Source organism: Clupea harengus, chromosome 10, assembly GCF_900700415.2.
Source record: "Clupea harengus chromosome 10, Ch_v2.0.2, whole genome shotgun sequence".
NCBI lineage: Eukaryota > Metazoa > Chordata > Actinopteri > Clupeiformes > Clupeidae > Clupea > Clupea harengus.
The window spans coordinates 9,458,968-9,472,757 of record NC_045161.1 but is presented as its reverse complement, the minus strand read 5'-3'; the positions used below and the strand labels follow the sequence as shown (position 1 = coordinate 9,472,757).

Genomic DNA, 13,790 nt, shown 5'->3' with positions numbered 1-13,790 from the left:
CCCAAAACTGCAGGCCATTAATGCCACACATTCTTATGTTGTCTTTGCTTTGCTTTTGATCGTGGTAACGATCAGTTATTATACTCGGTTCAAATGCAAAGTGGTTCACCTGTGTAACACCTTTCATTTTTTTTAACCAAATGCAAAATGCCTCTGAGACTAGTCACTGACTCTCATGGCTTTAGGTTTACCTGTGTTCATCGTGTCCCCATTCTTAGGAACCACCCATCCAGATGGTGGGAAGTGGCATTCACTGACTATTGGTCAGCACATTATAACACCTTGGTACAGCATGCCTATATTACTACATGGACCATACTGTATGTAACGACATACATTGAGTAAGCATGCATTGTTTCATGACGTCAGAACAAATATATCTATATCTTTACACATTACTCTGTACATGCGTAATATAGTTAGGCACACTAACAAGGGCCCTACATGTGTTACAGAAGATTATATTGAATTGTGTTGTAGCATTAGTCATACTTCTTCATCTCTATCCTTTAACATTAATTTAATGGCCATACGGTGTGCTCTATTTTCCATCAAATGCATGGCAACTATCTCTATGACTGATGTCTAGTAAACATCAGATAATTCAGTTTCTGTCTCACTTCCTTTATGTAAATAATATCCTGACTCCTCATTTAGCTCAGTTCAGTTGTCCAGTTCAGTTGTTCAGACCCACCTGTATGGTTTCAAGGTAAGTCTCATTTATTTGTAGTGTGGAACAAATTATACCATAGATACAGATCCACCCATATGTTACCCTTGGTATTACATTCTGTTGGTGTGTATTTGAGGTGTACATTCTGTGCATTTTTATTTCTTGCCTCAGGGACAGAAAACTAGAAACAACCATAAACCTGAATGGCATCACTGTAGGTCTCAAAGCATTACCTTCTGCAATTTAAATGCCAGAGTCTGGAATGCTTTTAACATTCATGTAGGACTTTATGTTCTCTCTTGCTCTCTCTCCCTGTGGATGTTTGTGTTTGTCTTGCTCAGCATCACCCCTCTAGGAAACATGACCACTCCAAATAAAGACACAGACACAGATGTTTTTTTAATCATTTGTATTAATGGTGGAAAAGCTAAAAGTGATAAGGAAGCCGAATGGCATAGTTAACATGCACTGACACGAGGTTATTGCAGGAAGAGGGATGAACACCATCAGCACCAGAGTTCTTCACCAGACCAAATAATGCATTGCACTCATCATCATCCTAATCAGACAGAGGACACCTAAATGTTCCCAAGCACACCCACACATTTCACTGAATACACAGTGTTGGAAAAAGGTTAATAGAGATTTATACCGTGAACAATACTGGATTTCTCTCATATCAGGTTACTTCAGGTAGACACTGAACGAGACCCCACACTCCCATTCACCACATGCTGAACTCCTCCAGCTAACACACTGGGTAACCACAGGCGCCTGTGTGCAGAAGATCATGACCCCTAATATAATATACTGAAGCAAATGTAGAAGTGCACTTTAACATTGTGTTAGGCTTTGGCCGAGACACTGGCTGACTGTTAATTACAGTTAGGCTAGCAGCTTAAATAGGCTCTAACCAAATAAGGCCAGCAATGTGAAATTCCCCCTGCCCATTACATTACACACATTTTTATTTGGTAAGGCCTCATGGTGTGTGTGTGTGTGTGTATGTGTGTGTGCAGGGCTGTGAATTTGCTTATTTGTTCATATGAGTGCTTATGGTTGCACTGAACCTCTCTAATCTGTCTATGCTTTCAATCATTTTTGAATGTTTTGAGTGTGTAATGTGTGTGTGAGTGTGTGCATTTGCATACATTATTAAACCGAATGTGTGATAATGATGTGTGTGTGTGTGTGTGTGTGTGTGAATGCAGGTAAATTGATATCAGTCCCTCCCGGATTTTGCGATGGAACTTCTGCATTGTTTGCTATTGACTTTATTTAACTCGAAATCACCACAATTTTCAGGGGCTGCTCGTATAGGAGCTGGAGCTGTAACTATAGCTGGTGTATATGGATGAAGAGGAAGGAAGGTCAACGCTGTTCCTGCGCGACCCTGAGCGCGACCCCGAGCACGACCCCGACCTTGACCCTGGGTTGGAGGAGGCGTGCGCAGCAGGGAGCATCATGATGCCGGTGGTCTCCTCCAGCAGGCAGCGCTCCAGGACCTCGACGTAGGACACCTTAAGGCTGGAGCGCGGGCAGGTGAGGCAGCGGGTGTGCTGCCGTGTGTCGGCCAGCTTCTGGGCGGATCGGGCGTCCACCCATCCCTCGGCCTGCGCCTCCTCCAGGCTCCGTCGGCACCCCTCCTGCGGGTCCCACAGGCCTCCCGTGGCCTGCTGAAACTCCAGGAAGCGATTGCCGGCCTCCTGCGGCAGCCAACGCTCGTTCACGGCCTCTGCCACCGAGAGGCGGCGCCCCCCCTGGCTGGGCTCGTTAAAGCCCACGTAGGCCTTCTGTGCAGGGCGAAGGCGGGTGGCCATGTCCGTATCGACAAGGCCCATGCGCTGGCCTTCCTGCAGGGAAAGACGGCGCCCAGACGTGGGGCACACCAGGCCGCCGGTGCACGCCTGGGCCTCCAGGAGGCGCTGCCCTGTGAAGTTATCCACCAGGCCGCGGCTCATGGCCTCGGTCACACTCACCTTCTCCAGTTTGTCCGAGTCAAAGATGGCCCCCACCGGGTTTCGCTCACCCGTGGTCGCTACGGGTGACGCCAGGTTGACAGACATGCTGGCGACGCGACCGAGGCTACTGGGGGAAAGTGGGGAAAGCGGGGAAAGCGGGGCCTGCTCTCTGGATGTGTAGCCACTACTACTCTTACTGCTGATGATGACTGAGGACGTCGCCACGGTTTGAGATTTGATGCTTGTTTTTGAGGAAGTATGAGGAGAGGTGGAAGTGGCAGATGCCGAGGCAGCAGAGGCAGCGGAGGCAGCAGATGACTTTGCTGTGTGGCTAGAGGAGGATGTGGAGGCAGCTGAAGACCTGGTGCCAGAGGAGGCAGAGGAGGTGGAGGTCTGTGTGGAGGCCTTCAAACCAGATGTTGACTTGAGGTTCTTTGTGCCTTTAGAGATAACTTCCATTAGCTGCGCTAGAGTGAGACTCCCAGCACGGTACTGATCCAACTGAGCCTGTTTGACTACGCCCTGCTTAAGCAGCTCCTGCACGTCATACTCCACGCCCTGGGTCCGGTCCATGATGACCAGCCTCTTGGAGCCGTCCGCAGCCGTGATGGTGATCTCCTCCCACTCGCACTCCTGCTGCGAGAGCTCCACAAATGTCTCGTAGTCAATGAGCTTCGCCTCGTACGCTTGCTTAACAGTCATCTCACGCCCACTGTCGGGGTCGACGATCACCACCCTCCTCTTCCTGACTGTGTTCTTCTGGCTGGTGGGCACAGTGGCAGGCAGAAGCAGCTGCCCGGTCTTCGGGTCCTTGCTACAGCGCTGCATCAGCTCGGTGTAGCTGAGCTTCGCCTGACTGTTGTTGGTGTCTATGAAGCCCCCGTTGGCACCCCCTTGAACCTCAAGTGTCTCGCGGAGGTCCTGGGTCAGCAGGCCGCGCTGGACAGCTGTATCTGGAGGGATGCGGATGCTCAGCCAGGGGTCGACAATGCCGCCACTGCCCAGCTGAGCCCCCAACAGACGCAGACCATAGCTCCTCTCTACCTGCCCACGCTGCAGGGCCTGCGACAGGCAGAGCACGGGGGCACCTCCAGGCTGGCTGTAGCCAGTCACAGCCTTTTCAGCTTTGAGCAGGGCCTCTTTAAACTCTGCCCCTACGAGCCCCTTGCTGTAGGCTTCCTGTACTGTAAAACCCCGGCCCTCACGCGGGTCCATGACGAATCCGCATGCGGTCTGACCCTCCAGTAGCTCCAGGGCCACTTCTTTACTCAGCAGCCCCGCTTGCAGGGCCTCGTGCAGTGTCAGGCTGCGTCCACTCGGCTGCTCCTGCACACCTGCAATGCAACCGCACTCGCGCAGGTAGGTGCGCAGACGCAGCTTGATGTCATCTAGGTGCAGACGGCCGTTCAGCAGATGCTCCAGGTCCTCGGGCTCCAGAAGACCTACACCCACCAGTTCCCACACGGGTACATCAGCTCTGAGACCCTGCACAGTCAGCACTGCCTTTGGAGGCGGCAGCAACAGCAGGCCAGTGGAGGGGTCGGTGATGCACATCTCTTGCAGTGTGGTGTAGGTGCAAGGGCGCTGGGTGAGCGGGTCCAGGTAGGAAGTGGGTTTCATGTTCAGGGTGGTGTACATCTCCACGTCCAATAGGCTGCGGTCCGTGGCCAAGTCCCGCGGGAGGAAGACGCTGAGGCTGGGGTCCAGCACGCCCCCTATTGCCTCCTGGGCCTGCAACAGCTGCAGGGTCACAACCTCGTCCCTCAGTCCCCGTCTGTGAGCCCGCCCCACTCCCAGGCGCTGGCTGGTCCCTGGGTCACGTATGCCCAAGCAGGCAGACTCGGCTTCCAGCAGACGATCACGTGAGCAACGCGGCACCAGCCCAGAGGCCTGTCCTTCGTCCACGCGCCTTCGCCGATGGGGGTCGGATGGGTCGATCAGCCCACCCGTGGCTGCCTGGGCCTCTAGCAGCCGTAGGGCGCTCTCGCGCGACAGTAGCTTCTCCTTAAGGGCCTCTGCCAGGGTCATCTTGCCCTTTGGTCCTGCTGCCATCCCTGCGATGACCCTCGCTCCGCGCAGCGCGGGCTGCAGCTGGGCATCCACTTCGTCCACACTGCGCTCGTCCTTCAGCAGCTGGTCGAGCGTCGGCTGCCCCAGCAGGCCACAGTCACGCAGCTGTTGGGCACTGACCTGAGCGCACACGCCCTGGAACATCAGGGTGGAGGGGTCGCGGAGAGGGCGCAAGGCTTCGGTCTGTATCTGTGCGTGGCAGACGTCGGGCCTTTCCTCCATCTTCTTGATGCGCAGCAGGAGCTCGCTCCTCTCCACCTGCCAGCGCTTGGTCTCCGCCTCACGGGTGGCCAGCTCTCGCTTGAGGGTCTCCAGCTGCTGCTGGAGCTTCTGGTGCAGCCTCTGCGCCTCCTCCAGAGAGACACGCAGGCGCTTCAGCTCCTCCTCCAGCTCCTTCAGGCGCCTCTCCAGCGCCTCCCGCTGGGCACGGAGCTCAGCGCACTGCTTCTCAGACCGCTGCAGCTCCGCAGATGTCTGTTAAGGTTAGAGGGAGTGAGGAGAGAGCAAGAGGAAAAGGTGAAAGGTACAAAAGAGAGAGATGAGACAAAATTGAGATGATTGCAAGATGAGACAAAAAAGATGATCTCATTTATTCTCTGTCATCATGTTCACCATCCGCACAGTATTCTAAAGAGAATGAAGAACAGTCACGGATACCTACAAAAGACATGCTTAAGGCATGCAAGTACCTATGGTAGAAACTGCTGTATAAAGTAGGTGGTCATTTGGACTGAATTATCACGGGACAAACTGCCTACCCATTCATTTCCTGCTTTTGTCATGGCATTACAAGCAGAATTTTCCACTGACAGTTCAAAGGCCTAACCTACTTCAGTTTAAGGTGACCTTGGTATTCATTAATTTAAAAGAGGCAGTGCCATAAGACATTCTAATAGTGCTATAGTACTATAGGACTTCTGACCCCTGCTCTCTGCAGCAGGTCCTGGACCTGGCGAGCGCTTACATCAGATCCTCGCATACCCACTCTACATTTCACAGGGTTGTGTTGTGAGCTACAGACTCGGCTGGAACATTCTACCAAGTGCCTGCTTGCCAGAATAAAGTGCTGAGTGTGCACTGCACGTCATAGCCCAAGGTGCTAATTAAAAAGCCATCACTTTTAGCCATGAGGTAAGAGTTACTGTGTCCTGAGGTTGAGACAGTCACTGACGGTCACACCACACCCAGTGGCTGACAATAAGATGTCATGACCTAGATAAGTCAGAGTTTCGGGGACGTTTTCTTCAGGTTAGGGTCCGGTTAAAAACCACTGCACTAAATCAAGCTAGTAAATCAGTCCATTAGCAGGCTCGCATTGGCATGTGTGAATCTGCTTGCACATGCAACCAAACGCTCACATTGGCCTGTATGACTCTGGTTGTACATACCACACTGACTTGCTTCCGCAGCCTCTCAACCTCCTCTTTGAGTTTGTCTCGCTCCACCGAGACCTCCTTGAGGAGGCGCTGCTGCTCCTGGCAGAGCTTCTGGTTGTTCTGCATCTGCAGTGTGAGTGCGCTGATCTGGGCCTCATGCTCCTGTTCCCAGCCCTCCCTCATCTCTCCTTGCTGTATGCGCAAGGCCCTGACCTCCTCTTCCAGTTGCAGGCGCTCTTTGGTGAGCTCCTCTGTGAGGGCCTGGAGGCGCTGGATCTCTGCCAGCCTCTCGTTCAGCAGCCGGGCCTTCTCCTCCAGGAGGCGCTGGAGCTCCTCAAGTCGCTGGTTCTCGTCTTGGGTTCGCGCCTCGTTTTGGGTGAGCTGCAGCCTGAGTGCCCTCAGCTCCTCTTGCAAGGTGTTTGCCAGCTCCGAGGAGATGATCTGCTCCCTCTGCAGGCGTTCTAGGTCCTCGTGGCGGGCCCGGGCCTCATCCCAGGCCTGTCTGAGCTCGGCGGCAGCCTCCTCCTGGCTCCTCTGCAGGGCGGTGAGTGTGGCGGTGTACTCCTGCACCGTCAGGGTGCTCTGCTCCAGCTGTGCCTCCACACGCCGCCGCTTGCCTTGCTCCTCCTGGGCCGCTTTCTTCTGCTGCTGCATTTCCTCCTCAGCCTTCCTTCGGCGCTCCTGCTCTTCGGCCAGAGCCTGCCGCAGCCTCTGTGCCTCATCTTGCACCTCATTGCTCCTTGCCTGCAGCTGCTCCTGCTCCTCCCTCTGCTGCTGTAGGAGGAGCACATTGGTCTGGGTGACGCTGATGCGCGACTCGTAACTTTGCTGCACCTCCTTGAGGTCTGAGCTGTGTCGCTCCTGCGCCTCCCTCAGCTCTCGCTCTGCCTCCTGGGCTCTTTGCGCCTCTTCCTGGAGCTGGACCCGCAGGCGTTGCGCCTCCCTGTCCCTGTCTGCCATGCTGTTCTCCAGCTCCATCCGGGTCTTCCTGGCCTCGTCCAGCTTTTGCTGGCTCCTCTGTGCCTCCTCGTCCAGTTCCTCCTGCAGCCCGCCGTAGCGCTCCTCCGCCAGCCGCCGCAGGCGTGCCTCCTCCTCCAGTCGAAGCTCCAGGGACCGCAACTGGGCCATCAGCTCATTCAGGCGGTCCTGGGAGGAGCCTAGGTTCAGGGCCTGACTTCTCTTGGACTCCTCCATGGAGAGGAGCTGGTCCTGGGAGCGCGCCAGTTCCTCCTCACGTATCCTGCTGGCCTCCAGAAGGTGCTGGCTCTCATCGGCACGTGACGCTAGCTCCTCCCTCAGTCTGATCAGCTCCTCCTCAAAGAGTTCGATCCGAGTGCCACGAAGCTTGGGGAGGGGGGTCACAGGAAAGAAAAAAAAGGATTTTGAGGTCAGGTAGCATTTTGTGTGTGTGTGGGGGTGTGGGGTTGGGGGGGGGGCATGTGTGTGTGTGTGTGTGTGTGTGTGTGTGTGTGTGTGTGTGTGTGTGTGTGTGTGTATGTGTTTTTGTGTGGAGTGGTACCTTCAGTTCCTCCAGGTTCTTCAGCATATGTCCTAGGTGTTTGTAGTAGTCAGACGAGCTGGTGAGCAGCTCCATGTAGCGTATCTGCAGGGTGGAAACCTGACAGGAAAGGAAAAGAAAAAACCTAAAACAAGGGCTGCGTCCAGGGTGTTCTTCCTGCTGAAAATGAGACATTGAGACTACACCTCCCATATGACACCACGAGTGGGTACTTCCTGTACAACTGTAAATGAATTGTGTATAAGGGTTTGAAAGGGTGTGTGTGTGTGTGTGTGTGACAGAGAGACAGTGTATGTGTATCAGCATGTGTACCTCCTGTGTGACCGTGAGTGATGGGGACTGGAGTAGGTTTCTCTTAATGGGGATGTTCAGTAGAGTCTCCAGGCCTGCACTGTAGGAGGCCAGCTGCAGCTCATAGTCCTGTGGAAACACAGACACACATTGACATACTAATAGTCACGGTCCACAATACTGTCAAATTACACACACATACAAACTCAAATACTGCATTTGCAGACACGTTACGTGTGTTATACCTTGATGGCATTGACCAGGTTGTCAGCATCCCTCTGCACACATTCCACAGTCCCTCTCTTCCCCACAATCTCAGAATTCAGCTCCTTTTGTCAGACAAACACAGAAACAAAGGTTAAACACAAACTCTCAAACGCTGACACATTAATCAAGACGAGCAGAGAACTGCGAAGACAGACTGGCGGTTGTTCCACCTTCTGCTTGCTGTGGTGCTGTGTCAGGACGGCGATGTCGTCCGTCTTGGTGGCGCGCATGGTGTCAAGTCGCTGTCTGGTGTCGTCTATCCAGTCATTGAGGCCAGAGCTGGACTGCAGGTACCGCTGAAGCAGAATCAGGTAGGAGTCCAGATCCATCACCCTAGGGAAGAGGTAGAGGAAAAAATGTAGGTCTATCCAACAAAAATGAATGGGATACACCAATAGACTGATAGTATTGGCCTGAGATGAATGAAAGAGACTGATTAGAAGGACGACATGTGAGTAAGGAATGGACAACTGCTGCAGTTATAGAAAAAGTATGGCATTATGATGGAATGATAGAATGATGGATTGGGAGAGACAGAGAGAGAGAGAGAGACATAGTGATGATGATAAGTAGAGAGAACAGAGGTTCAGATACATGGCTGATGGTACACGGCTATGATGAGAGACGGGGTGATGAAGCCACAGAGAGAGTGGAGTGTCTTGCCTGGTGTTTATCTGGTTCCTGATGCGGAGCCAGCGGTCTGAGAGCTGACCAACCAGCTCGGCGTGTTGGCACAGTTCGATGTCACACTTGTGGAAGGCATGGTCCACCTGGTCATTCAGCTGCTGGGCTTTTGCCAGCTCTGCTTCCATGGCACTCAACACTGACTCCTTCTCCTGAAGCTCTGCCTGCATGGCCTGAACATCAAGACAATATTAAATCACCTTAACACAATATTACACATACGCAAATGACATAGATGACATGACATGACACAAATAACAACATAGACTTATAATTCTTAATAAAGATTATCAGATCATAATGTAAACACAGCTGTTCAGACATTTGCACCTTTGCCATTTACAATTGAATGACTATTATGCATCAGAACTTCAAAAAACACTCAACACACACACAGCACAAAATGTAATGCTGTTACTCTAAATGACACACCATATTAAAACAGCATTCCTGTAACCTGGATGTGATGTTACAACAACATTAAAGTGGTGGTTTGGTGCTGGAGCTGTTACCTGCAGGGCACTGCTGTCCTCCTGAACAATGGAGGGCTCCAGGCTGGTGGTCTCTCTCTCCGTCAGACGGGCCTCGTACACCTTCACTATATCCTCCACCTGCTGCTCCAACTGCTGCAGGGAACACACCGCCCCACACCTGAGCAGAGGGAGGAACCAAAGACAGGTATAGGGTGAATGAGATGAAAGTTGGAAGAGAGAGGGACAGGAAGAGTGAGGAACAGGGGAATATAGATAGGGAGATATTCATGCTTAGTATCTAATTTAGACACGAAGAGTAAGACTTCTGAGTGAGTGTGTGTGTGTGTGTGCGTGTGTGTGTGTTATGTATACACATACGTATATGCAAGTGTGTTTGGCTGTGTGTATGTGAGAGTACATGTATACCTCTCAAGATAGGCTTTGGAGAATCCCTCCAGCAGGCTGATTCGCTGATTGATGTGGCCCAGCTCAGAGCGCAGGAACTTGGCTTTGTCTGCGTCAGATATCCCCTGCATTTGCTGGAGGATCAGCTGCTTCAAGCGTTCGTACTCTGCTCTCACCCCGTCTATCTCGCGTTGCACTCCCTACACACACACACACACACACACACACACACACACACAATTATACATATACATGCACACGCACATCCTATAGGTAAAGTGTGTCAAAAGATAAAATCATGAGCATCTGAATTTGGATACATGTCTGAGAGTGTGTGTGCCTATGAAGTATACACATATGCATGTATGCTTCCCTAGCTGTGTGTGTTGGGGTGTGTACCTGCAGTTGTGTGAGGTGTGCACTGCATGTCTTTCCCACTGGAATGTGCAGGTACTGGGTGAGTTGGGACTCTGCCCCCTCCAGCCTCAGTCGGAGGGCACTCAGATCACTCAGGAGGGTCGAGCTGACAGAGATCACGACCTTTGACTGCACAGGCTTCTTCACTTCCTTTCTTACTTCCTTCATCACTTCCTGCTTTACAACCTTGACTTCCTGCTTCCTAACACTCTGCTGCTGCACCTGCTGCTGCTGCTGCTGCACCTGCTGCTGCTGCACCTGCTGCTGCTGCTGCTGCTGTGCACCTAAGGAGGAAAGAAAAACAGAATTTCTACAAGATTCAACCAATCAGTCAACATCAATCAACCATTTAGGAAAGCCAAATATCTTAAATGGCAAGTTCTCAAGTAGTAATTTAGTGTAATTTAAGCAAAGCCATTTTTGTCCCAGGAGTTGAAAGATGTGGAGGAAACTGAAATAAATGAAGGGATTATTATAACCCCGAGGGATTATTCTTTACACATTAGAACATACACATAGGCATTCACACACCTATCTGATTTGATGTGTGCTGCACAGTGTCTTCAGTTAAAAATAAAGAAAGCAACCTTGAGTGACGGCAGAGCTTGGCCAGATCGAGGCCACAATTGCTCCAGAGTCATGAAGCTCATAAAGGCCTATAGGAAGGCTGCTCTCTCTTACCTTCACAGCTAATTTCCCCACAGTACAAATAGCCTTTCATGTTGAATATTTCAAGGACACATAAAAAGTTAATTTGTAAAAAATAGATTATAGATTACAGATAATTACATGTTGGTACCATGGTTGGGATTAATTCAGTTTTTCACAATTGAGGGTACACAGCACGTGTATGTGTTTTGGTGTGTGTGTAGGGGGAGGGGGGGGGATTAGGGGAGGTGGAAAGCCATCATACTTCATTGTGTTTCATATGAGGAATGCTACTCATTTACAGTGAAAAATGACAGGTTTGAAACCTTACACTGATCGTCCTTCACAGGCAGTATGGCTCCACACAGTCAGTGAGCTTGATGCATGTGTGTGTGTGTGCAGTACAGGTTTACTTTAGCAAGCTGTGAGTAAGTGTCTCTGTGAAGTGTTCCATCTGTATGAATCCTGTTTCCCATTCTGTAGGCTACATTGCACAATGTGTCAGAGGGCAGTGTGTGTTTTCTTGTGTCCGTGTGTATGCATACCTTTATGAAGTCACTGTAAACAAGTAGTTGTGTGGCTTCAAAGCCATAGTGTGTGTGTGTGTGTCTGTGAGCATACGTGTGTGTACTCACTGTAAGCTGGTAGCTGTGTGACCAGTGTGTCGTAATGCTGCTGGGCGTTTGTGTACTGAGACTCGATGCTCCTCTTGTCGTCGTCGACGAACATCTGCGAGCCAAGACAGTGCTGGCGGAACTCCTGGTAGTGCCTCTCCAGGCTCATTATGATTTTCTGGTACTCCTCTGGTCTCATCTGATACAGCTGCACACACACACACACAGACATTAAGACTTTTTGCTTTCTCGCAACACAGTCCTATTTCAAGTTTATTGCTTTAGCTTATTCAAGAGACCAGTTTGTGGTCTATCAAAAACAATGATAAGAAAACCGGTCTACTTAAACAAACAAGTATGATGCTTAATCATTAAACCATCTGACATCTACTATTAAATGGCTGCTTTATGCTTAACTGAGTAATTCAAAGCTATTACGAGACAGAGAGAATATGTGCTTAAGCATTTGTGAGTGTGGGCAGATATCTAAGGTGACTGATAAAGGTGAAGCATTAAAGCTGATAAAGGTGCATATCTAAGCAGACAATTTGAATGACTGATTATCCGCTTAAGCCAACACAGCGACACCCTATAGCGGAGCTACATGTGTATGGTCACAGGTGCTACAGGAAGCAGATGCAGATGAGTTACCATGGTGATGGTGAGGCTCCTAATGTGGTTGATGTCCTGGATGCAGTACTGCCAGGAGATAAGACTCTTGATGTTGATGTAGAACTGATTCCACAGGGACTGGATCGCCTCATAGTATTGCTCATTCCTGTAAGTCAGCAAAGAAAGTGCGTATAAGTGTGTCTATATCTGTGTGTGCTAGCCTTATAAGCGAACGAGCCCAGAGTTGTGTGAAGAATGGGTGAAGAATAGATAAGGTGAATGAATGCATGGGTGTGAGTATGTGTGCTTGTGTTCTACTTTCATTGGCCTCTTCATCTGTGTGCTTGTGTACAAACTGTGTCTGCATTTGTGTGCATATATTTGAGCCGATCCCATATGTGTGTATATGTGTGTTTGTGTGTATTTGTGTGTGTGTGTGTGTGTATATGTGTGCGTAAGTGAGCGAGTGGTGTGTATGAGTACATGCATGTCTTACTTGCTGGCCAGGCTGATGCTGAGAGTGTTTGGCGGCGGCACCAGCAGACAGACGGAGGGCACGGTCATGTCCAGCCCTCCTGGTCCGGTCACACACCACTTACTCCGCTGGGAGTTGTCCTTCAGAATGGCCTCGTCGCCCTTACGGATCACTGTCTATATATTCACACACACACACACACACACACACACACACATTCAAATAAACACAGACACATATGAACACACAAACATATGCAGTCATACACAGGCAAGGCAGTCATAAACAGACAAAGAGTTGCTTAAAAGGTGTTTTAAGGTCCAAATAGCGTTATGCTATGACTTTGTGCTCTGCCTCTTCTTGCTGGGATATGTATCTCTCTGTGTGTAGCATGTATCTGTCTGTGGCAAGTATAGGTATACGAACGAACATCTCCAAAAATGTGAATATCGTGGAAAAGTGACACCTTCATATATTCTAGAATCGTTCCACATAAAGTGCCATGTTTCAAGCCTTTTTTGTTTTAATCTTGATGAGTACGGCTTACAGGAAATCAAAAATCCCGTATCTCAAAATATTAGAATGAAGAATTTTAAATACCGAAGAGCTCTAATCAGCTAATTAACTCAAAACACCAGCAAAGGTTTCCTGAGCCTTCAATGTCTCAGTCTGGTTCAGTACACACAACCACAATCATGGGAAAGACTGCTGACTTGACAGTTGTTACAACTTTTTGAATAAAATGAACTTTTCCACAATATTCAAGCTTGTGCGTGCGTGTGTGTGTGTGTGTGTGTGTGTGTGTCTGTGTGTGTGTGTGTGTGTGTGTGTGTGTGTGTGTGTCTGTGTGTGTGTGTGTTTGTGTGTTTGTATGTATACCTGGTCCTGCTTGAAGTCACACAGGGCCTGAACGATGACATGGCTGCTGCTCTTCTCCTCTGGGCTCCTGGGCTTCAGCCTGACGATGCGCTTGGCTTTGCTGGCCAGGTGAGCCACCTGCTGCTTGTGCTCCGCCAGGCGCTCCTTCTCCGTCTACAGGGGGACACAGGGCTGACGTCAGAGCTGTGTGGGTGTCTGGGAACTGTACTTTCCAACAACATCTGGTGCAATTTTAACCCTGAAGAATGTCACTTGTTCATACACAAATTCTCATTGGGTGTGGTTGTGGTTGTGGTTGTGTGTGTGTGTGTGTGTGTGTATGTGTGTGTGTATGTCTGTGTGTGTGTGTGTGTGTGTGAGAGAGAGAGAGAGAGAGAGAGAGAGAGAGAGAGAGAGAGAGAGAGAGAGAGAGAGAGAGAATGTGCT

General features: G+C 50.4%; 1 protein-coding gene across 1 annotated transcript in view; it reads right to left on the bottom strand.

Annotated features, from left to right (window-relative positions):
• Window positions 1-976: 976 nt before the first annotated feature.
• Window positions 977-13,790, bottom strand: part of LOC105910683 (desmoplakin-like) — a 19,578-nt gene continuing 6,764 nt past the window's right edge. Inside the window, exons 11-24 of the mRNA XM_031575286.2 lie at window positions 13,365-13,517; window positions 12,507-12,661; window positions 12,050-12,176; window positions 11,420-11,606; window positions 10,119-10,420; window positions 9,741-9,919; window positions 9,354-9,492; window positions 8,821-9,014; window positions 8,328-8,490; window positions 8,136-8,219; window positions 7,912-8,019; window positions 7,600-7,698; window positions 6,093-7,424; window positions 977-5,178 (exon numbers count right to left, since the gene is read on the bottom strand). Of these exons, the coding sequence (XP_031431146.1) occupies window positions 1,975-5,178; window positions 6,093-7,424; window positions 7,600-7,698; window positions 7,912-8,019; window positions 8,136-8,219; window positions 8,328-8,490; window positions 8,821-9,014; window positions 9,354-9,492; window positions 9,741-9,919; window positions 10,119-10,420; window positions 11,420-11,606; window positions 12,050-12,176; window positions 12,507-12,661; window positions 13,365-13,517 (6,426 nt within the window). The 3' untranslated portion in view covers window positions 977-1,974. The remainder of the gene's footprint in view (window positions 5,179-6,092; window positions 7,425-7,599; window positions 7,699-7,911; window positions 8,020-8,135; window positions 8,220-8,327; window positions 8,491-8,820; window positions 9,015-9,353; window positions 9,493-9,740; window positions 9,920-10,118; window positions 10,421-11,419; window positions 11,607-12,049; window positions 12,177-12,506; window positions 12,662-13,364; window positions 13,518-13,790) is intronic.